This window comes from Nannobrachium achirus (assembly GCF_963921795.1).
Source record: "Nannobrachium achirus genome assembly, chromosome: 22".
In the NCBI taxonomy this organism is placed as follows: domain Eukaryota; kingdom Metazoa; phylum Chordata; class Actinopteri; order Myctophiformes; family Myctophidae; genus Nannobrachium; species Nannobrachium achirus.
In genome coordinates, this window is record NC_137829.1 from 21228864 (window position 1) to 21254158 (window position 25295).

The window sequence follows — 25295 nt, forward strand, 5'->3', positions numbered from 1 at the left end:
CTTAAAACGAAACAACAAAGTTAAAGGACAGAAGAGAAATACAGAAAAAAAAACAGCTTGACACAGAGAGAGAGAAAGAGAGATACAGAGAGAGACAGGGAATAGAGGGAGAGACAACTAAAACGGCTGAGAAAGAAAGCTATAGAGAGAAAGGAAAAAGCAGTGGGTGGACCTCTTAAATATTTCATGGGGTCATGGACAGAAAATTAAATCAGGGCAAATTAAATAAATAAAATGTAATCATATAACTGACCCATGGCATGAAAAACCTATTCAAACCTGTAATGTAGTGCTACTAATATCGCACACGCACGCACAGGCACACAAATACAGGGTCAGACAAACAGTAACCCTAAAAAAGAACAGCCCACACATACAGGACAGTATATCACATACACACACATACTGTATATGCATGTATGTCTTTTGCGGCAAGTGGTTATTATTATCATTTACATTTGACATAAAGCAGTGGTACGCTATTATCATGATTCGGCCGTGCGTCATTTACAGACAGGCAGAGTCGGACAACTGGAGCTCAATGTGACGTTGTGTAGCTAAGGGTTGACCAAAACCTACTACCACAATATTTGTTGAACTGTTGGGTGGGACTGTTGATCACAGACTTGTCTCTCTAGGATGCCCACATGACTAGAGCGCCAGAGCCTTTCAAGAATGAGACTAAATGTATTCAGTCTGGTTCACTCAGGCTCAAAGAATATAAAACCCACTGTATTTCCATCGTCTGGAAATGGCATGGCATTTGATCCTTGTATAGCACACACTGCAATTAACCATTTGGTTTATTTAGTCTTGGTACATTCAACTGATACACACAGACAGGATGACAGGGACACACACGCACACACACACACACACACACGCACACACACACACACACACACACACACACACACACACACACACACACACACACACACACACACACACACACACACACACACACACACACACACACACACACACACACACACACACACACACACACACACACACACACACAACACGTCACACTGCGACACGATTGTCGACCTGGTGGATTGTCTATTTAAGTAATTTTTGTATGACGCTGCTGTACAACTAAGTATAAAACAGGGCAAGTGGTTAATAAGACTAAGGGATTTAGTTGATCATAATCAAATCTATTGGAATATTTTCACATCAATTTGAGCTTCTTGATTATCTGATTAATCGGAAAAGTGTTGCGTAGAATGTTCGATAAGAAGATAAGTCACAGCCCTATTTCAAGGTCCTGCCCATCAACACTGGGCTTATCTGGCCCAAATGTTGCCAGATGTACGATAATTATTGTATTTGTATGATAATTTTACAGTATGATTGATCACTAATTCAAATGTCCAGTTTGGCTTTTCACAATGTATTTGGCATAAAAAACCTATTCAAACCTGTAATGTAGTGCTACTAATATCGCACACGCACACACACACACACACACACACACACACACACACACACACACACACACACACACACACACACACACACACACACACACACACACACACACACACACACACACACACACAGGGTCACCAAAAAAACACAAGTGGAGTTGCAGTCAAACAACAAGTTTTGAGCTTGTAGATCTGCTACTTTTGCTATTTTTGAATCCTGAAAACAAGCAGTTTTGGACATATGAGGTTTCCACCCGGAAAGAGGCGGGTACAATGTTCTTTCTTTAAATCCAATACTTTTAAGCCTACAATAATGTGAAATTGTGTGGCAAGAATCAAACCATGTGCTTGTGGATGGTCTGATCTATGTGCCAAAGCTGATGACATCACCATAGAGTTTGGAGCACCGTCATGCAACTTCTAAGAACAGAATTATTGCTTTCATCCTGCTCTACAGGGTCACCGATCCTTTCAAGTTTTTACCAATTAAATTTCTTGATTTGTCCATGACTTTCTTATAATGTTTTGCCAAATGTCCATGCTATAATCATGGAAATGTATGCCTTATCCTGTGCTTAACAATAAAAATATTTGAAACATAATAATGGAAAACATAATGCCTACAACTTGAAGAATATAGAACAAATATAACCCTTAGTAAAACGATTACAACCTTATTATTTTGTAGATGGTCCGTTTTCACCATACATGTCAAAGTATTAATTATTAATATGCCTAAGCATTTTTTTATCTCTGTATTTTCACCTATAAAGACATGCCCAACATCGAGACCCCAGGGTTCATGTGGTGGAATGACTGCTCTTGATGGAAACGTGGGAAAAGAAAATGAAATCCCACGTTAGCACTAATCCCAGTCTCTGGCTGGCTGCTGCAATCATATTTCAGAATTAATAATAACAAACAACATTACCCGTAATCAATGTGGGTCTCTTTAAAATGATTGTTCCAAAACTTTATGCTCTACAGATCATTTATGATTTTTCCAAAACTTTCCAAGGCCAGGAAAATGCAATTTAAAAAATGACATGCTACGCACGGACTGAGTCATCCACGCAATTAATGTGTGCTTGCAGGTGTGTGTACACACTGTATGCGTTCGCACATGCACAGGCGTGACTGATAATGGACACATTTTTTTACTATTTTTACTATCTACTAGGCATGATCACCTGAATGCCTGAACGGATTTCCAAGCAGATTTTTTTTTGTTTGAAAGCTGTGAACGGCATGCACACACGTGGTGCATGATCTGTGCATGGGCGTGCATTGGTGCGACGTCGCATGTCGCCCTGAGGCATCTTACTAGTTATTATTATTATTATTGTTCTTATGGAGAATATGGCAGTTCAGCCTGAAAGTGGCCATTTTTAAAAAGCAGCGAATGAGTTAACAGGATGGCTGAGGCAATGGCTTCTCATACAATGAGCTGTTTACACACACACACACACACACACACACACACACACACACACACACACACACACACACACACACACACACACACACACACACACACACACACACACACACACACACACACACACACACACACACACACACACACACACACACACACACACACAGGAATCAACGTCAGGTAGGCATAGTGAAGGCATAGCGAAACATTAAACAGCTGAAACATGCTACAAATACAGTAAATACAGACGTAAAGTGTGACTGAATAGCGTCAAAGTGGAGCATGAAGCGTCTCTCTGTGAGATAGAATGATACAGAGAGGAACGTTGCTGTGACCATTTTGTTCCATTACCACTGAAGATGTGACGATACAGTATGTATCAATTCTGTGGGTTCACACTTCTTCAGACTCGGGGACGTCATGTGGGGCCCCAGGTGTCCCTACAGCGTTCACATTATTCATATTCACTTCTTTTATGCATATTTTATTCTCCGCCTCTGAAACATTCTTTTCAGATTAATGTGATTCCAGACCGGTGCCGAGTGCATCTCAATCCATCTACATGTGACATGTATATCGTCACTGTTGGGCAGAAACCTCTTATCTCCATATTCTAACTTTTTGTGTTTTTCTCGTAATTTAATGCACAACTTGTGTGATCACACTACAGCGTCACACAAAAGCATTAAAAGTAGCTCGAAAGCTTGTAGATCTGCTACTTTTGAATTAGATTTCTTTTTTTTTTTAGTTTGAACAGTATGAGATTTCCAGCCGGCAGAGACAACATTTTATGTACATACTGTATGAAAATGTAACATTTTTGAAGCCCTATTTTTAAAATAGGTATGTTTTCTTTCTTTTTGCCACACTCTAGTTTTTGGTTACACAATACCACTATTCAGACTCGTCAGCAGCCTGTTTGTCTGTCTGTCTGCCTGCCTGTCTGCCTGTCTGTCTGTCTGTCTGTCTGTCCACCCGACTCTCTCTCTCTATCTCTCTCTCGTTCTCTGGTAATACCAGTATACTGCAAGTATTTTGTTTTGTTGGCATTTCTATTCAAAGAAAGGAAAAGAATATGTAATCTTTAATATTTCATGATGGCAAAAGGGATATATGTTACCTAGGTCTATGTTTTATTAATAACAGTCTCGCTTGCATATTATTCTAAGCACACATGCACACGTGCAAGCACGCGCACAGGCACACACACAGGCACACACACACATCAACTTGAACATGCGTACATACAGTACATGCCGGTTAATTTGAGTTAATCGCCCTTTTAGTTGATTTTGTGTGCTCGTAAATCAGACTTGTCTGATGTGTATATACCGGTAGACAAGCCTGAAGGCTTGACACGCGTCTGCATATGTGGCTTTGAGCAACATGCCAACATGCTAGCAAGCACCAAAAAGGTGGTGTAGAGCAGTGGTTCTCAAAGTGGATTCCAGGGACTCTGTGGGTTCCTTTAGGGGGGTCTAAATTGAACCATAGAGGTCTGTAACTCTGGCAGTGTACAAATGGAACCACACGGCCAGAGTTAAGGGGAGACCTTGAAATGTGAACGTTTGAGAAACACTGGCGTAGAGAGAAGCCATGCAGCCACCGGGCGGCGGGCGGGCAGGCGGTACACGTGTAGAAAGGACTCCCCACCAGTGTGCTGTTGGCTCGGGGTCGTACCCAGGTCCATGCTCTTGGAGGCTTTGACGTGCTGGTAGTGCCGCTGCTGGCTGTGGTTCTGGGACAGGCTCTGGGTCGCTGGCTGTGGGCTGCCTCCACGGAGGACTCCCACTGGCTGTGGGCTGCGTCCACAGGGGACTCCCACTGGCTGTGGGCTGCCACGGGGGACCCCCACTGGGCTCGGGGTCAGGGAGCTCTCCCTGGAAAACAACCAGAGTCATCACGACATCCCATTAGCAGTGCCGTAAAGTAACCAATTGCATTTTGTCAAGTACTGTACTTTCTCCTGTGAGGAGAAAAAAAACAGTTTCATAAACTGTTGGGTGACAAGTTTTCCTCCATTCAGGATAGAGTGGGGCCTTCCTCCAATCAGGGTCGAGTGGGGGCGGGCCTTAGGCGGACCAAGGCCCGCCCCCACTTGATCATGATTGGAGGAAGTCACCGACACAAAAACTGAAACTGAAGCTTAAGTGAAATCACTCACCCTACCTTTCAAGTAAAATGTTTAAGCATGTTCTTTTTTTACTATAGTACTTTATTTCCAATTTTCAACACTTTTACTTCTACTCCACTACATCTCAGAGGCAAATATTGTACTTTTTACTTCACTACAATTGTTTGAAGACTTTAGTTACTAGATACTTTTTGTAGATTTTGATTATTATTACAAAACATGCATAACCACTTCAGCCCTAGATTTTGGCCATTTGAAAATATCCGATCTATAAGCTCACAATGCGTCGCACATTCTGCATAATCAGTACTTTCTACTTTTGGAACTTTTTGTTGCTAATACTTTTGTAATTTTGATACAAATGCAAAAAAGAACAAAGAGAAAACGTGCTTAGATGTATTTGGGGGTCTGGGCATTTGAAAAAAAAGGAGAAACTGCAGAGGGACATAAAATGACTTTAGGCTCTGAAAAGTACAGCATTATCTTGTGCGTGCACACACACACACACACACACACACACACACACACACACACACACACACACACACACACACACACACACACACACACACACACACACACACACACACACACACACACACACACACACACACACACACACACACACACACACACACACACACACACACACACACCTGTGCTGCAGGTAGGAGTGCTGATTGGAGCTGAAGTCTGTTTCATGTCGAGACAGTTCTTCCTCATCCTCTTCCTCATCCATGTGATCATAACTCCCATTGGTCACTAGATGGAGAAAAGAAAAAAAAAAAAACACCAATCAGATAACTTCTCTGTCCGGTGGAAACTTCATGTACAGTATGTCCAAAACTGTCACTTTTCAGGATTCAAATTCAAAAGCATCAAAAGTAGCAGATCTACAAGCATGAAATGCGTGGCTTTGATGCAGTAGAGTAGAGCAGGGGTCAACGTTTTCAGGCCCCCTTTCAAGGACCCCTTAGCTGAGAGAGAGATGGAGCATATATACTGTAGTTTCATCGTTTGACAGCACAATCATCAGTGTATTTTGGATTCATGTCAATTTGTCAGATATTTAACCACTTGAACCGTCAATACTTACTAAACTTGACCATTCACTCCGTACTTAGTCTACTCTTTTTCCCCTCTATACCAAACCTCTTTGCCAAAAATAGCAGATCTACAAGCTCACAACGCCTCGCGTTGTGAGCTTCGGCAAATATGCAGCCGGCGTATCCCCAGTTTTAACCGCATCCAACTAATGTGGACATGTCATTATAGGCAAACACGCACGCATGCATTCACACTCTCACACACACACACCCCAGAAGGCAATGCGCAAACACATGCACACCGCATCCACAGAGACTGCCTGCTATTTTGATGTGTAATCAGCAGTATTTTCAACACCTGAGTTTGATTTGCTTCAAGTCACGATGTTCAGCAGCCTATTGAAATGAATGGACAGGGATATCATTTTGTTCCTCTAACTCAGTGGTTCTCAACCTTTTCAGGCCGCGACCCCCAAAATAATCATATTTGAACTGGGGACCCACTCACTCTGACAAGCGCTTGGAGTTGTAAGACTTGAGGAATTACATTTTGTTAACACGGTTCTATTGTGAAAATAGCAGATCTACATGCAAGAAATCGGTGGTCTGGGACTCTCCAAAATAAGGATTGAGATCAGACCCCAAAATCCGGCATCGGTCAGGCTCTACTAATTATAATTATGTGTTCAGAAACTGTTCCATTTCACTCTATTGATCCACATCTCCCTCCCTTACTTTGTAAAGCACTCACTGGTGGCAGGGAAGAGGGTCAAACAAGTTCAGTTTAATGGAGGACAAGCTTTGTGGTGAAGATAAGAGGTGATGCTGGAAGGACAGAAAGCGACAACCATATTGCCTCTGTCAGGCGGAGGAAACCTTGTATGTCCCAGAAAGTTACTTTTCAGGAAATGTTAGCCTGTGTTCCATTGGACCCAATGGAGTTATTATTCAGTCACAAGCACTTGTTGAGGTCTTCTTACAAGGATTCTGGTAATAAAAACGAGAGAGATGAGTGTTGACAGAGACAAACAGGCAGCAGAAGAGAGATGGATGAGAAGAAATTAAAGTGGATGAAAACAGAAAGGAGAGGCGTGAAAGCTGCAGGGCAGAATGAACAGTAGTCAAATGGCTTTCAATTAAAAAACAACACAATCAGTTATTTTCAAACAGGCAACAATATTGCATGGTGAACTATTGTATAAATTGCTATAGCCTAAAGAATTATATAAACTTTATTTAAATTATATGTACTGGTCTCAAAATAGCTTATTGTGGAAGAGCAAAGTTTGGAATCAGGCATTCCAGGCAGTTCCAAACTGGCCATCCTGCAAACTAATCAGGGTGGAATATGAAAAGATCTGATCCGTCTTGATCACATGATTAGAGATAATGTGTAGAGAAAGTCTGTAGGAGTAATATCAAGCAAAGTGTTTTGCAAAAATCTGCCTCCTGGTGGCGCTATAACAGGAAAATGTGAAGAGATTAGCTGTAGATGGATGGACGGACGGACAGACAGACAGACAGGGCGGCCTGGAGAAGACAATAACTAAGCCATGGCCCTAAGAGACCTGAACCTAACCACAGACCAAAGTGAGAACAAATCTATAATGGAACACTGGAAGGCTGAGTCAACATGGTGTGCATTTTGATTTGTACAACATGCATGTCATTGTTCATAAGCTATGCGGTGACTGTGCCTTCCATTGGATGACTGGAAATCAATGATGACTACAGTACCTCAAACGTCTGACACACACACACACACACACACACACACACACACCCACCCACCCACCCACCAGCCAGGCTTAACATGCGTTGCGTCGTCACGTCTCATAACTTGCAATAACAATGCAACGCACACTAGGATTATCGCATGACATTTTCCACTGTGCCGTATACATGTGCTTCTGTCTATTTGTCTATGCACTTCCAATCATTGCAAACCTGCATGTGTGTGAGCGTGCACAGTGCACACGCCTTGTGTTATGCAGGGCGTGTCTGTGTGTGACTCCTAGTGAAGATAAAGAGAGGATGTTGGGAAAAGGAAAACAACATATACCAGGTCTATATGTCTCTTCCTCTGAATGTATCACCTCTGCTCATCTCTCTCTCTCTCACTCCGTCTCTACTAATCTAGCTTCTGTCTCTATTTTTCTTAAGCTCTCCTTGGTGCAATCTAATATTTTTTCCTGTCATTTATCATTCCCCTCAAATCTCCCATGAATCATTTTTCACACACTTTTCATCACTTTTATGTATTTATTTTGTGTGGCTTCTTTACTTATTCACCTCGCCTCGTCTGTACGGACCTTAATCAACACAGCTGTCACAAACACGTATCCTTATTCATTTATATCCGAGCTAGCTCGCTCGTGCACGCAGCTGTGCGCAAGCACACACGCGCAAACACACACACACACACACACACACACACACACACACACACACACACACACACACACACACACACACACACACACACACACACACACACACACACACACACACACACACACACACACACACACACACACACACACACACACACTCAGAGTAAGGAAGTCATCTGCCGTGGATGATAGATAAATAGCAGTTTTGGTCTGATATTAGTTTTCCAAACTTTTTCATGTCATAGACTGTCAAATATATTTAAGTATCTGTTGATGTTTGTTGAATATATTTCCTTTTTTTGCCAATGAACAGTTGGGCTGAATGAGATACTGTATATTGTTGCGACCGAAAGCCATAGTTTAGTATGAGAAACGGCACATCATGTCTCCGGATGTCTGTCCATGTTCAGTTTTTTACGGTCTATTGGTTTGCTGCTCTGACATCACTGTGATGTCAGTGGAACCACACTAACAGAATCCCTTTATGACCATATATGGAGAGCCCATATCTGTGTGGCTGGTTCTACAGACAGGGATCTCCATATATGGGCATAAAAGGGACTGTCAAATGTCATAGACGTCATAGGACTTTCACATAACGAATAACTGAGTAAGCATGTTAAGTCTCACAGCATATCTCCATATACAATATGTGTCGGCTACTGTATTTGGCTTGTGTTTTTAGTTTAGATACATTTTCAGAATAATAGATTAGATTGAAGGCAGCTATTTTAAATGATTATTGCGACCGTAGGTCGCATTTACTATCAAACCCTGCACAAAGTGTAAGTCAGTCTGTCTGTCACACCTCACACGTCACACTCTTGCCCTGCTCATATCTCCGCAACCGTTGCCCCGATCCATGCCAAATTTTGCACACACACTCCTTACCTGCCAAACTACAACCTCCAAGGACCCCCGGAGCTCCAGGGACCCCCAGGTCCCTGGGGGACCCCCAGATGTAAAAAATGACCAAATGTGCTAAACTGACCAAATGACCACCCCAACGGGGCTGCTCACGGGGAATTCCCGGGGACCACCGACTCCTGGTGCTCCAGAACGGATGCAAAAGTGGTGGCGCCCCCAGTGGAGGACCCCCTACACTGCAGCTCACATAAAATGCCGTAACTCCGGCTGGGAGCGACCGGGACAGCCGGGGCCGGTACCTATTTGTCCGCCTTGCCGGCGCGGAGACCCCACCCCTCATTTCTCACATGGCCCTCTTCTAGCGCCACCATGAGGCCGATTCTTGCAAAACACATTTTTGGACACTGCTGCTCCTACAATTTTTGCCCTAAAATCACGCAAATCGGTACACAGTATGTCTACACTCATCCCATCAACATGAATCTCTCCCATATAGCGCCACCTCCAGGCCGATTTTTAAAAACACATTTTTGGACACTGCTCCTACAGATTTTGCCCTAAAATCACGAAAATCACTACACAGTATGTCTACACTCATGTCATCAACATGGATCAGGAACATTTTGGCAAAACACATTTTTGCCCTATTTGTGGAGATAAGTGACCTACAGTCGCTTATCTCCCGATTAGGGAGTCTTACTGGTGTACAAGGGATGTTGATAGGAGAATATGTTGTGGTTCAAATTAAATGTAACTAAATTGTTTCCGTAATCGTGCATTAAGATACGTAAGAGTCATAGTGTAGATCAGTGCTTGTCAAACCTTTTGGCTGTACATACTTTTTCCATCCAAGGCATTGTTGTACGACAAAGTATAAAATAGGGCTTAAGTGAATAATCAGATTAATCAACCGCTCACTCTCTTTTTACATAACCCATCTGTTCTCTCTCTCTCCATCATTTTCCTGCATATCGTCACTGCTGGACAGAAACCTTGTACCTCCATATTTTGTGTGGTTGTCCCAAGGGCCACACAGTATAATAAAGCCCAGGCGACTCGCGCCGGTGCAACAACAAAATTGCACCTTTCTTGTTCTTTCTTTTCTATATTGATAGTACACAGTATAGAGAGAGAGAAAGGAAACAGGGAGAGAGACAGGGGACTGACGTGCAACAAAGGTCAACGGGTTTGGGAAACAAACCGACTTGCTGTCAGGCTACATCAGAGCCTATATGTGGTATGTGCATTAACCGCTAGGCCAGCATCATGTCCACATTTCATGCCCCCCCCCCCCCATTTCCTGAAAAGTAGCGCTTTTGGACATGCAAGTTTTTCAGCCAACAGCGAAGACATGCATGCAACTGTTCTAAAGCGGGCCAGCTGTGGACAGGAACAGGGAACGGAGACAGGCTTTTTATTCCTGGCAACAGTGAATCTCAGGTTCATTCATCCATCTCAGAAGCAGGTACGCGTTCATTTGAACACTTCCGATGCCAATTACATGCAGGAACATGATAGGAATTACGGCGGTGCGGCGCCACGGCCCCGTTATCACGTCCAGTGACGTGTTAGCTGGTTACCAGGTAAACAGGCGCTGCGGCTGGTGAGCAAAAAAAAAAGGCCATATCCCATGATGCTTCACGAAATCAACTCGAGCTTGACTTCACTTTCTCCCTTTGTTCATCCCCCGTTGCTGGTTTGGTCAAGACGCGCCATGTTCTTTGGACTGTAGCTGACTCATGCATCGCCGTGGCTGTATTTTTTGTTCTCCGTGTGAAAGACAAGATGTTGTACGGCTGTGAACGAGGGCCGCCGCCGCCACCACCAAAAAATTAGGAAAGATATATGGCGTTAATCTACATTTATGACTACTTGTGACAAAACTATGGCATCCCAAGTGTTAAAATACCGGAAACCAAACGATATCAGAAATGTGCCTCCGTCTCATCAGTGGTTAAGCTTACATTTTGAGAGGGTTTCAAATGGATTGGGGGGGGGGGGGGGGGGGTTCTGTTGTTTGCTTTCACTGTTTCACTATTAAATGCTGATCAAGTCTCTAGAGGTACAGAAGGAGACAGACATTGGCGGGGATGAAAAATGGAGAGAGAAAGAGAGAGAGAGAGAGAGGGGGAGATTGAGGGACGAGTGAAATATAGAGAGAGAAAAACACTGTATACAGTGTTTTTCTTTCAGAAGAAGAAAGAAGAAAACAATATATCTGCATATTCATATGTTGGAAAAAATCGACTCAATTTATTTTTTTGGGCGGAAAAGAAAATAATGATAATGAATGAGATGAAACAGATTTCCTCATTTTAATTTTGACCTCGATGCCACGGAAAGCCAATTCAGCATGTGAAATAGTTCATTAGGGGAAGGGAAATGGTAAGCAGGGAAACACGCACACGCACACACACAGAGCGTGCACGCACACACACACACACACACACACACACACACACACACACACACACACACACACACACACACACACACACACACACACACACACACACACACACACACACACACACACACACACACACACACACACACACGGAGCGTGCATGCAAATGTGGATCCAGTTGGGGTGAGTTTGAACAGCTCTGTGTATTCAAGGTCAGGACTGTTTACCAGCCTCAATGGGACCAAACAAACAAACAACAAACTACTGTTTAATGCTGGCCAACAAAACCCACCAACCAACAATACATCTCTTGCACGCACGCACGCACACACACGAAGTCTCCGTCAAAACCGGTGGAAACCTCATATGTCCAAAACTGTTATTTTTCAGGATTCCTATTGAAATAACAGAACCACAAGCTCAAAACGTGTCATGTTGTGGATCTGCTACTTTTGATGCTATTGTGTGACGCGGTGGCAGTGGCTCAGGGGTAGAGAAACCGTCATTAGAACACGGAGGGTTCTCAAAAGGTTCCCAGTTTGATCCTTGGGCTCCACCCAGAGTTAGTGTCGAAGGGTCCCTGAGCAAGACTCTGAACGCCTAGTTGCTCCCGGTGAGCAGGTTGGTGCCTTGTATGGTTTCCTCTGCCATCGGTGTATGAATGTGTGTGTGAATGGTGAATGTAATGCGCTATCTATGTAAAGAGCCTTGGATAAAGGCGCTATATAAATGCACCATTTACCATTTTACTCAGTAGTATGATCAAGTAGGGGATTCATTCAAGAAAAAAAAGAACACAAAAAATCTCATAACTGTTTTTTTCCTAAATTAATGCCATACTTGATCTTAGTATCTTAGCATCCCAAAAACGTTTGATGCTTTTGAATCTGAATCCTGATACAAAGGTAACCGTTTTGGACATGTGAGGTTTCCACCCGACAGAGACGGTTATGGAGATACGCGGTTTCCGCCACCGACACCAACGATATTATACATGCATCCAATATAAACATAATAGGCCTACATGTACAGCACGCACGCACATACACATGTACAGCAGAAAGACACACAGGCGTGCGTCGAACACAAGCACACGTGCGAGGCAACCTTGAAAACGTGGCCGAGCTGTGATAGCAAAAGACAGGGCTAACGCACGCACGCACACACACACTTACACACACATGCACGTACAGAGATAACATAGGGAGGGGCAGCGGGGAAAGAGCGAGAGAGACAGATACAGTGAAACAAACAGGACGTAAATAACTCTTTACAAAAGGCAGTAATACAAACGCAGCAACCTTGAACCACATGAAAGGGGGCGAAATGAAAAGGAAAAAAATAAGTACAGTTTAGAAACGGCCTCTAATTAACGCTGCACTCGGGACGGCACTCAAGTCTTGTTTTGTGTCGTTTCGTTTGAGCGTGCGTTCGTTCGTGCTCGTTGGTTTTGTCATTGTTTATGCATCGCGACGATCCGCTGCACCTTTGATGCTGCTCGAAACGGTGGGAGGCTGAGAAATACAGATCTAATTACTGGACCGGGCGGAACACACTGTAAACAACATACGGCGGTGCAGTAGACGTAGATCAAGCTCATTTTGAAAGTCAACAGTTGCCGGGTGTGACAATTTACACTCTAATTACTTGCAGCCATGTGTGTCGAGGTTATTTATACATGTAGGCTAACTGTAGATTAACGTAAGACACCGAAATGAGAGGAGTGTGGTTCAACCACTTAAACCCTATACTGTACTGTACTTAGGTGACGGCTGTGGGATGTGAAATGACACTGCCTCGTGTCACTGTCCACACTCACTTGCACTGTGAGGGAGAGGGAGTGAGATATGTCATGTTTATGTATATGTATGTTACCACATTGGCCACTTCTCACCTCAAATGTTTTAAGATACATATTTTAGTGTACTGTTTACAAATAAAAAATAGACATACGGTAAATACATTTTTGATTATGTCCACAGATTATGCTCTAAATGTGTGAAAAACATGGTGGTGGGTATAAGCCAGGGGTAAGCAACCTTTATTATCAAAAGAGAAATCTTTTACTCAAAAATGTATTATAAATCTGTCTGGAGCCGCAATATTATTACTCTTTTATTGTTTGCTAATTTCTCAAAGCAGATCAAGTATAAGAGCAGCATTGGCGGGGAAAGCAAACAAATACTGCCACCGCGTCACACAATTGCATCAATACATTTTCCTTAAATAATTTGTTCCTTAGTTTTATCTATGTGTAGGTGTCAAAGACACTTTCTTTTTTGAATGTATGACAAACTTTATGAAACTTTATTTAACTTTATTATACTAGAATAATAATGGATAAAATGTCTAAACAAAAGCAAAATACCTCATATTCCTTACTTATTTTGCCGAAGCAACTGGGAGCCACAGGAGAGGGCCTAAGAGCCACATGCGGCTCTAGAGCAGTGGTTCTCAACCTTTTCAGGCCACAATCCCCAAAATAATTACATTTTAACCCCCCCACCCTGACGAGCACTAAGAATTGAGACATAACATTTTGTATAACAAAGTAACACCTTTGTATTTTCTATTGTGAAAATAGCAGATCTACAGTACAGTAAATCAGCTATTTTCATCTGGGACCCCCAAAATAATTTGGTTGCCTACCCCTATAGGCCTACTGTATAGTCCATTGTTGTGTACAGTATTGATAGTCCATTGGTGTGTACTTTATATAGGGCCACGGCGAAACTCACCGTTAGATGCATAGAGGCTATTGGTCACCATGAGAGGATGGGCGGGACCGTTCGTCTGACCCACCAATCCCGACTGTCCGTTTGCCGGGCTCACCGACACAGGGAGGCTGTTGGAGCTGTCGAACGAGCGGTTGGGAGACACCGCATGATCCTTAAGCAGAGAGGGAAAGGAACGTTGTTAGAACACTGGTCAAACACACCAATAGGCTATGTATGCACAGCAGCCAAGTTGGGTCTCTTCTCACTTCCTTCACAGGTGTTACCAATAATACTAATGAAGGCTCTGCTCCATGCTGGTCAAATAGAGTCAGGCTGTTGATATTAGGCATGTTGGCTCACTGGAAACAGTCTGCTACCAGTGGGTCTCAAAGTCGTGGTTCCTTCGGGGCTCCAAATGAACCCTTAAAAGGTGTGTAACTCAGAGTGTACAAATGGAACCAAATGGACCATGGGTCATTTGTTTTGAATGTGGGCCAAGTCATAAATGACAATAGCAAATTACTTTGATTAGAAAATGTGTCATTGACAGAACAGAAATGGAAGGCCAAGCCATAACAAAAATAACATTTAAAAAATGCACTTTGCATAAAAGAGAGAAGTTATCAAGTCATGTTATCATGTTATCAACTGGCCCGTGGCCCCTTGACATTTTTGTAATGTGGCCCACAGGTTCAGCTATTTGAGTATCCCATACACATACAATGACCATACGTTTATATATAACGTTTTCTACTGATTACAGTAGGTGCTTGGTCTACCTGTGTTATTTTTACTAGATTGATATTCCTATGCAATTGATGCTGATGTATTGACCTACACGATTACCTTGCTTACTGTATTGATGTATTATCTTGTTTATTGTAAGCCGCTTTGGATTAAGAGTGTCTGCTAAATGCCTAAATTGTACAGGTGGTGACAGGCTGTACAGGAGACAGCTACTGCTCCTGTGATTCATCTAGTACTGTCTCTGTTTGATCCTGTGTTGGCAGAACACATAGGAAACTCTGATCCAAAAGAGCTTTTAGCAGGCCAGTCATCTAACTGAAAATAGTGACAACACACCCAACCACTCACACACACACACACACACACACACACACACACACACACACACAGACACAGACACAGACACACACACACACACACACACACACACACACACACACACACACACACACACACACACACACACACACACACACACACACACACACACTATTTATCATGGAAGTTAAATATGAAGGAAGGAAGGAAGGAAGGAAGGAAGGAAGGAAGGAAGGAAGGAAGGAGGGAGGGAGGGAGGGAGGGAGGCAATGTTGTTTTTTGACAGCACATTTTGATTTAGTTTTAGTCATAGGCTTTTGAATAAAATGTAATTTAATTTTAGTCATAATTTAGTCACCTGAAAAGTTTTACTCTAATTTTAGTTGACTAAATATCATATGTTTTTAGGCGACTAAATCTAGAGTTGATTTAGTCAACTAAAATGTTTTTTTTTTGGCAGGCCTTGATGGCATCGTAATAACCGATTTTACACTTGGTTGCGTGCTGAAAATTGCAGATCTACAAACTCACAGCTTGTAGATCGGCTATTTTCAGCACGCAACACCTGAGAGCAACCAAACATAAAATGACTCTCTTCTCCACTAGTCCCTCTCTAACGTTTTAGTCTAGTTTTTATTTTGTTGGTGAAATTGTCAATATACTAGCCTGACACTCAGCCTGAATTGACATTTCGTTTCACTTCATTATTCAGTCTGAGGTCGCTCCCACCCAGGGCGATTGCTGGGATGGGCGTTGCCAAAGAGGCAGTCTTCTGCGATTGGTTCACCGTCTGACCAACACATGACGTAGTGTTGTTATGTGTGGCTGGCTAGTGGCTAGCCTGTTGCTTGCTAGTGCTACTTGCTAACCAAACAAACAGGCAGAATAGGAGCACTACGAACTAGTAATCAAACACAACATAACATGCCTGCTACTGGTGTTTCAAAGCGAGATCGATACGATCGCATTTTACCGCGACGCGATGCGCGGTACGGTACGGCGGCAGCGCTGGTTTACTTGGAAACGCACATGAGTTCTGGGAAACCCCCACCCACGCTGATCACAAGACGCTGATTCACGACGCTGATTCGCCGTAGGGATTTTCGAACGAGGAAGGCCTCTTCAATGAGAGGAATTCTAGACCCCTGAATCGCCAAAACTAAAATGTAAAGGGGTGTGGCTAGTGATTCAGGGTCTGGAACTAGGCTATCAATATATAGTATTTAGTCTTAGTCATCACAGCTTAGTTTTTATTTTGTTTTTATTTAGTTTTCGTCATAGTTTTAGTCGACGAAATCAACACTGGAGGGAGGGAAGGAAGGAAACTGAGAAGGTCATAAAAAGAGATAATGTTTGCTGGTACTAATAGGTAACAGGACAGATAGAAAACAATCAAGAGAGAGGGAGAGGTGAGGGACAAGAGAGAAGAGGACCGTGTTTCCCACGACCTGTAGCATTCTGTACCACTAACTCTCTCTCTCTCTTATATGGTGTGTGTGTGTGTGTGTGTGTGTGTGTGTGTGTGTGTGTGTGTGTGTGTGTGTGTTGAAAGAGACGATCAATGACACTCCTCTCGAGGAGGGTCTGCTTAGCATCCGCTAATCATTAAACAAAGAGGGGATTCCATGTCCCCTGTTTGTATGTACAAATGAATCGGCGTGTGACGTGTGTACTGTGTATGCTCCTCCATAAGGGTGTACAGGGTTGTGTGTGCTCTGTGTGTGTGTGTGTGTGTGTGTGTGTGTGTGTGTGTGTGTGTGTGTGTGTGTGTGTGTGTATGTGTGTGTGTGTGTGTGTGTGTGTTTTTATCCCAATAAAGACAATAAAGCAGCCATCTTGGCGTCTTGTGCCCGCTGTGTAAGAATGAAAGCACACTGTCGTCTTACTGTCAACCCCCATCAGAGCACCTGCCTAACCCCCCGGCATCTGTCAAAGCCCTCCCTGTGGCTGGTCCCTCTTCAGGGGGTCCCACGAGCTCCCCTCCCTGCTGAACCTCTCTCACGGGACGGACACATACCATTAGCCAGTGTCTTCAAGTGGCTCAGATGGATTGCTCGGATCGAATTTTAAACCGTTCTTCATTGTGGGCAAAGAGGATCAAGGACCTTTCCAAAAATGTTTTGAAAACAGCATGGCTTGAGATGTTCATTGTTGTAATGGATGATGATTTTTTTTTTTTTGCTTACTAAATTAGTTTGTATACTGTGTACTAACCTAGAAAGTTATTCAAAATCCCACCCATCTTATCTAGGCTATTATTCTGAAATCTCTGGATGCCGAACGATTAAGAAGGTGCTTTGAAGAACCAACCAAATCGAGATTAAATAGAGTTGGCTGGGAAAGAATGGGCGAGAGAGAGAGAGAGCGGGGAGGGGAGGAATTAAGATGATAGATGGAGGGGGCATAGAGGTGGAGGAGAGAAGCGACAGAGAAAGAAAAGAACAGGAATAAAAGTGTTAAATTTCTTTTCCCCTAAAAGCATCCATAATAGAGAAAAAATAAAGGCTTTTAGAGTGCAGATGGTCTCTTGTCAATCTCGCTTTCTCTCTCTCCATCCTTTCATCCATTCTTGTCCTCTCTTCAGAGAATAGAAGAAACGTGAACGCAACACTTTGATGTCGCTAGCAGCTTCCAATTCAAACTATTGACCTGGAGCCCTCGCACTGGCAGGCACGGCCACGTGCACGCACGGATGCCAGCAAGCATGCAAGAATGTAAGCACGGACACAAACACGCACACGTGATCACAAGAACGCACATAAAGAAACAAACCTAAAGGGCACCCTCATTGCATGGAATAAAAAAACAAACATGCGGATGCTCTTCTGTTTTATGTGTGTGCGAGTGGGCACTTTGCAAAACTCACACTGAGAATTGTCAGATTTATATTGTGAAGTTCAATATATTAACCTGTTGCTCATAGAATACACTTTGAAGTTATCTACAAAGGTTGGATTCCAAGATGGCGCCGTACCAGGGCGACATGCTAAGAGCTGCCCTTATGGGATTGGGGTATGTAATTGTATATTTATGTCTGTTGGGACTTGTTGTGTAGCCTTGGTATGTAGGTCCACACCTTTGTTGTGTCTTTAAGGCTGAGAATGCTCCTAGCGCAAGCATTTCACTGTATGTGTACTTGTATGAATATATGTGACAATAAACTTGAATTTGAACTTGAAAAAAGTTAGGTACAGTAGCTACTACTGGAAAAATGCTGTTGGTGTACAGTATACAATATACCAAACTTTATGCACATGCACATTTGAGGACGCTCTTTTATTCTCTTTGCTCTTTTGCACCCTCTTTCTTTTCCCAAACTCTTTCTATGTCATAATTATTATTACTACTATATATTTTTTTCTTTCTATTTGTTTTGCTGTTATTGTATATACCGCTGCATTTACTGAAGGAAGCCAAACCTAAATAAGTTTTACAGTATGTACCTGTACGAAAGATGTAACAATAAAGTACAACCTTTAACCTTAAAGACATAACTTACATTATAACTTCAGGTTTTGGCAAAAAGGTTGAAAAACAGATACATTTGGAGTTTGCTAGAGATATGGCCACCCATTTAAATTGATGGTGTTCTTCATTGGATATTAACATTTCTTTATGCGCTGTGTGAGCTTTTTTTATTGCTACTTTCAGAATTGGCAGCCAAGCGAAAGGGCACACACTGATATTGTGGTGGTGCTGACCACAATATAAAAGTTTAAAATCCAAGAGAAGAGGTCGCACACTCGTAGAGAATGTTTATTAAAGGACCAGAGGTCTTCACATTCACATGTTGTTTATGTTTTTACCCTGAGGAAATGGTGGTTTAATAAAAGATCTGTATTGTGGCCGCAAATGCCCCACCTCTTCTTTGTTATTTTACAATTAGAAATTAACACAAACCCGCTCCAAGCCTGCTGAAACAGGGTTGAGCACATTGTCTGTTCCCCTTCACAAAGTGTGTAAATTATGGAACAGTCATAAACGTCCTCCTGTGTTGTCTATTGAAAGAGGGTGCTTTACATATGGTTGGGCGGCCTTGTCGACGTCATGAAGCGTACGACGGCAACACGTGTCATGCCACACGCCTGCCTCGAAGGATATAATGCCGGGCTGACGGCTTCAGTCAGGCAGAATTCCATACATTGTCGACCCGACAGCTCTACCACCAGACTAGACCTCAGCAGTAGACTAATTCATCGGCGTACCTGGCTTACTCCATCTAGAGGCCGTGCTTACCATGCCCAAAGGGCTAGCTATAGGCAAGGCCAGGCATCTAACGAATCCCGTTGGATCCTCTCAGAGGCTTGCAGGTTAAGTAACCAGCGTCTGAGCTCCTGCATCTGAACACTCTATTTCATAGGGGTTAAGTGTCTTTCTCAAGGACACTTTGACACACAGACACACAGGAGAACCGATGACCTCGTGATTACCAGACGGCCTCAGAAAAGCTAAAGACTGATTTATACTTAGTTGCATGCTGGTGTTGCATGCAATAAAAGGGATATTTCACTTTATCTAATCAGGCAACGCTCCACGTTGTGAGCTTGTAGATCGGCTAAGGTATAGCTAAGGTATACAATCGGGCTAAAGTGGGTTAATGTGTGTTTTATAATATTATAATTTACACCTGCAAAGTAACTAATAACTAAAGTAGTGGAGTAAAAAGTACAATATTTGAATCCAAGATGTGGAGGAGTAGAAGTAAAAGTAAGTAAATTAAATGAGTTACTTTACACCACTGTGCACCACCACTACTACTCAACGGTGCTGTCAGGGACGTTTGCCACTCTTTACACCAGTCTCTGTAGAGAGAGACACAATACACATGCTGAATGAACGCCGAATGGCTGATGCCAGATACACACTAGACACACACGCTGAATGGCTGAGGTGAGAATGCTCTTTTCTAGCCACCTTTGAGAGCTGAGTGGAGTGGGAGAGAGATGGAGAGAGCAGACAGGTGTTTACACTGCTAGAGGGGAGAATAAAATAACTAATAATTCAGGAGAGAGAGAGAGAGAGAGAGAGAGAGAGAGAGAGAGAGAGAGAGAGAGAGAGAGAGAGAGAGATATGGTAGACATAATTCTCTTATGTCATAGTCATGGCAAGCTATTCAAGGAGGTTGTTGAGAAAGCGCGCTAGTCTTTTCACCTTTCACCTTCTCCGTACAATATAACGTAGCTGAGTGCAGAATTGTCCTGGAACTCTATTGTGAGAACCCTGACGTCGGAGGAGGTATGTATTGCACTTTAGACCCGTTTGTTTACAGCAGTGGTTCTCAAAGTGGGGTCCAGGACCCCCAGGGTCCTTGAGGGGGTCCTCAGCTAAATGTGTTAATACAGCATCATGGTCATTTTAACCACTTTATCGATTTATAGCTTATGCTTTGGCTATTCAAATGTACGTTGTACATCTGCTATTTTTTTAAATATTTGGCAAAATCTCAACATATTTTCAGATAAGGTTCCACGGTCAAATACATATCATTTTGGGAGTCCTTGACATGAAAACATTAATAGTATGTACTGTAGTGTACATGTGTGTGTGTCATACCTGCATGGGCCTCAGCACCACCAGCTGAATTGTCCCTCGCAGGTTCCCCTCTTGGGACATGGAGCGACGCAGCGTTTCCATGGCAATGTGGTTGGAGCGACCCAGCAGAGACTCTCCGTTCACCGCAACCAGCTGGTCGTTGACGCGCAGACGCCCATCCTATAACACACACACACGCACGCACAGTTGTAATGGCTCTGTGTTTTGCATGACAGTAAGCCTGCTTGTTAAGATACACTGAAATGTCCTGTGTTAATGTCCTACTGTGAACAGACTGACAAAGGGCAAACCGGAGGTGTTTTTACAATTTTACAATTCAGGCATTTAGCAGATGCTCTTATTCAGAGCTACTTGCCAAGTAAGAGAACCCTAGTCAACAAAAGACAGAGTAATGGTCAAGTAAATGGAGCACAAAAAACATCAAATCAATTCAGTAACTAGGATACCAGGTAAACATCAACACATTAAAAATGAATCATGAATTAAACAAATTACATGAACAAGTAACTAATGTTTGTCCAATATGTAGCTAAGGCATGTTCTTTTAGCATGAGGACAACAACTAGTGTGTAACTGAATCTCTGTTGTTGGCAACAGCGTTCACCATGGAGTTATCGACAGACAGACAGACAGACAGACAGACAGACAGACAGACATATACCAGTGTGTAGCTCTCAATAGCCTGTGGGTCTATGAAGACAACCCAGGCTGCTGACTATAGCACTTTATAGTCACTACCACATAAACGTGTGTGCGTGCGCGCACACACACCTGTCTGACCTCCCCCTCTGGAGAGATTATTCTCGACACTGGAAGGACTTTGACTTTCTCACGGTGTAGTGTGTGTGTGTGTGTGTGTGTGCGTGCGTGTGTGTGTGTGTGTGTGTGTGTGTGTGTATGTGCATTTACTTTATGCATGCATGTCTCTTGTCTCTGTGTCTGCCTACAGTATCTGTCCATGACAGCCGAAGGGCAGAGGTCAGCTGTGCATGTTTCTATTGGTGAGTGTCCATGCACACACACACACACACACACACACACACACACACACACACACACACACACACACACACACACACACACACACACACACACACACACACACACACACACACACACACACACACACACATCTGCTCTCTAGTGTGCGTGCGTGTGTGTGTGAGACACAGGGCCATAGGCATGAGAGGTTATCCAAGGACCAGGGCAGGTCAGCAGCATGCAGTCAAAGGGCAGCCGAGCCGACAGACTGAGGGGGAAATTGCTTCCGAGGCCTTTTCTCCCTGCAACAGCACCATAACTTTCAGCACATTTCTGGCACTGGAAAAAAGGGAACTTTGGACTTTCCATTACCATCGTGGAACAGGGACCTGGCGGCTTAGAGCTAACAGCGCTGCGCATCGCTGGTTCCTTTCACACTCTGCGTCAGTCAAGCGACTGGTCCGGTGGTGAGAGGGATGCTTGGTTCGTTGGTTCACTCATTGTCTTTGTTCGCGCTTATTGAAGGAGTATCACGCAAAATGAAAATAATGATAGGCCGCTTTGTTTTCCTTCACTTTTTCTCATACACAATCATACTAGACCACTCCCTGGTGCAATGAAGACACTCAACATTTCGCTACAACCGTAAAAGTTTCCCTTTCACAGGAAACAATACTATTCAAAACAACACGAAAAAAGGTAACAAGCTAGAGCTAGTTCTTCACAGAAAAACCTCAATGTTAATTAAGTTAACTCAAATATAAAGCGAGTATAACCATATAGACCCACAATGGCCCATTTGGTCGCATATACTGTATTACAGTAAGATTGAAAAAGGAGTGTTAGTTTCCTTCGAGTTCAATATTGTGGAAAATGCTTCTAAACATATTGCTAGTTTGTGTTGTGAAGCACTTTGTGAACTTTCTTTTGAAAAGTGCTATACAAATAACGTTTACTATTCATTATTATATTATTCCATAGAAGACATGCTGTCTGCTATGGGATCCAAATGACTGAGATCTCAGTCGCAGTGACTGAGAGCTAAAGTCCATTTTAGGCTTAATCCGTGATGGTGTCACCTTGTAGGCCGCTCCTCCGTGTATGATGGACTTGATGAAGATGCCCAGGTCCTCTCCTGTCTCCCTGGACTTGTTGCCCTTCAGGCTGACGCCCAGGCCGGCCGAGCCGCTGTCGTTGAGGGGCACCTCGAACATCAGCTGCTCCTTCCCATCCTCTGCAAGGACACTGGGCACTCGCGGCGCCAAGTCCTCCTTCTGAGAGAGAGAGGGGGAGGGAAGCAGTGGTCAATGACCGGGTTGATTTCATCGACTACCTTTTTTCACTGACGAAAACATAAAAAAAAGAAAAGAAAAAAAAGCTATGATGACTAAGCTATGATTGATAATTTTGTCAACAAATAAAATTCGACAAAAATGTTAGGAAGGAACTAGTAGAGAAGGGATCCAGCAGAAATAAAAGACAAGTCATTTTACGTTTTGGTTGTGTGCAGGCGTCATAAATCGTGAACGTAGCATATCTACAAGCTCACAATGTGTCACATAACAACATTGTAGATCGACTATTTCCAAACACACTAACTATTAAGGGTATTGTAAATGTAGGGTAGTCTCTTGAAGGATAGAAAGGGGGACGAGGGAGAGGGGGGGATGGAGAGGAGGGGGAGAGAGGAAAGAGAGAAGACAAAGGAGAGCGAGGCAGACGAGGAGGACGATTAGGACCACAAGTACAGTACTGTACAGTAGGAGGGCTGAGCATGTTAGGAGAGGAGGACAGGAGGAGGGAGTGGAGGGTAGGCCTGTCAAAATTATTACATAATCGTCTAATCGCAATTATTTTGTCATAATCTTCATAATCGTTAGCATGTTGAAAAATGTTCACATCATTTTTCAAACATTTCCAAAAAATAGTGGAAATAGCATATCTACAAGCTCAGCTATTTCCACTAACAATGATATTTTTTTTAAGTATAAAGTTGTCAAATATGTCAGTCATTTCTTTGTACATTTAGGTTGTGCGTCATATCTACCATGTGCAACTTCAAACTACAAGCCAAACAGAAATGTAATTATCAACGACAAAAACACAATAAAATTGTTAATCGCAATTATTTGAGGGACAATTAATCGTCATGTTTAGTTTAGTTTAGTCATATTTATTTTGAATATGTCAAATTAAAAATGTACAATTTTGCACTTCCAAAATCAAAGAAAACAAAAAGAATGTCAGATTAAAACATAGCAAATAATAAAACAAACAAAAAAGAAAACAAAGTAATAACATATCCGAAAAGGAGTGCGAAGAGGTCAAACTAGCGTAATGTAAAATGTCATAATCGTGACAGCCCTAGTGGAGGGCGATGGAGAGGAAGAGGAAAGCCAGTGCGGTCAAAACATTTGAATGAAAATATAAAAGTATAAGCCTCTCCATTTGACATGAAGTGCCATGCCCTGACCTTCCTGCCGGGAGAATTATTCTGTGAGCAAAAAATGTCTCTGAGTGGTGTCAGCTTGGAGGCTGTGCTCTACTCTACCACTGACCAACTCCATCATCTAAGACCCGGTCCTCTTTGCTTTGTGCTGCTTTTATGTTCCCATCACTTTCTCTTACTGCTCTGTGCTATACCGCTAAAATGAGCTGCTCCTTTTTTTTGATAGGTAATTGGCAGATGTACAGAGGAAAAACCCTGAAAGAGGCAGAGAGGCAGATGGAGAGAGAGAGAGGGAGCGAGCGAGCAGAGTAAATGGGTTAGGGACGGAGATGAAAGCAAAAGGCAAGGGACAGCAAGAGGCTCAGAGAGGGAGCGGGGGAAACACGTTGTATAAGAGGAAATGTCCGTTATATTAGATATAGATTTTGATTAGAAAGAGTGAATTTGAAGACAAAAGAGCTCAGAGGAAGAGGTGGACCGCAAAGGCAGGATTTATACATTCAAAAGATAATAATCAACAACATAACCTCCACTGGCATCATTACGTTGTGGATTAGTTGATCTTTTACTGCTAGAAGTGAGGCATTGTGGGTGGTAATTGGAGGGGCAGATCACAGTTCATCCGCTTTCAGTATTTGATATGGCATTATTTTCCATACCGTAGTTTTAGCATACAGAACAGACACAGCCATTTCAAAACTTCTCACGTCCTGCCATTGGCAAGACAATAGATCTTTAGGGGATCAGCTATTTTTGCTTCTCTGACTTCGAAGTTTATTTCTACCTATGAAGGTGGATTCTGCTTTTCA

General features: G+C 42.9%; 1 protein-coding gene across 3 annotated transcripts in view; it reads right to left on the bottom strand.

The window, feature by feature from the left end:
* LOC308308046 (partitioning defective 3 homolog B-like) overlaps window positions 1–25295 on the bottom strand; it is a 438220-nt gene that overhangs the window by 238277 nt on the left and 174648 nt on the right. Inside the window, exons 12-16 of one of the 3 annotated variants that reach the window (XM_080753414.1) lie at window positions 23117–23311; window positions 21057–21215; window positions 14460–14610; window positions 5665–5770; window positions 4555–4754 (exon numbers count right to left, since the gene is read on the bottom strand). In XM_080753414.1, the coding sequence (XP_080609540.1) occupies window positions 4555–4754; window positions 5665–5770; window positions 14460–14610; window positions 21057–21215; window positions 23117–23311 (811 nt within the window). Of the gene's footprint in view, window positions 1–4527; window positions 4755–5664; window positions 5771–14459; window positions 14611–21056; window positions 21216–23116; window positions 23312–25295 lie in introns of all 3 variants that reach the window. The other 2 variants (XM_080753413.1, XM_080753415.1) reach the window with 2 other exon arrangements.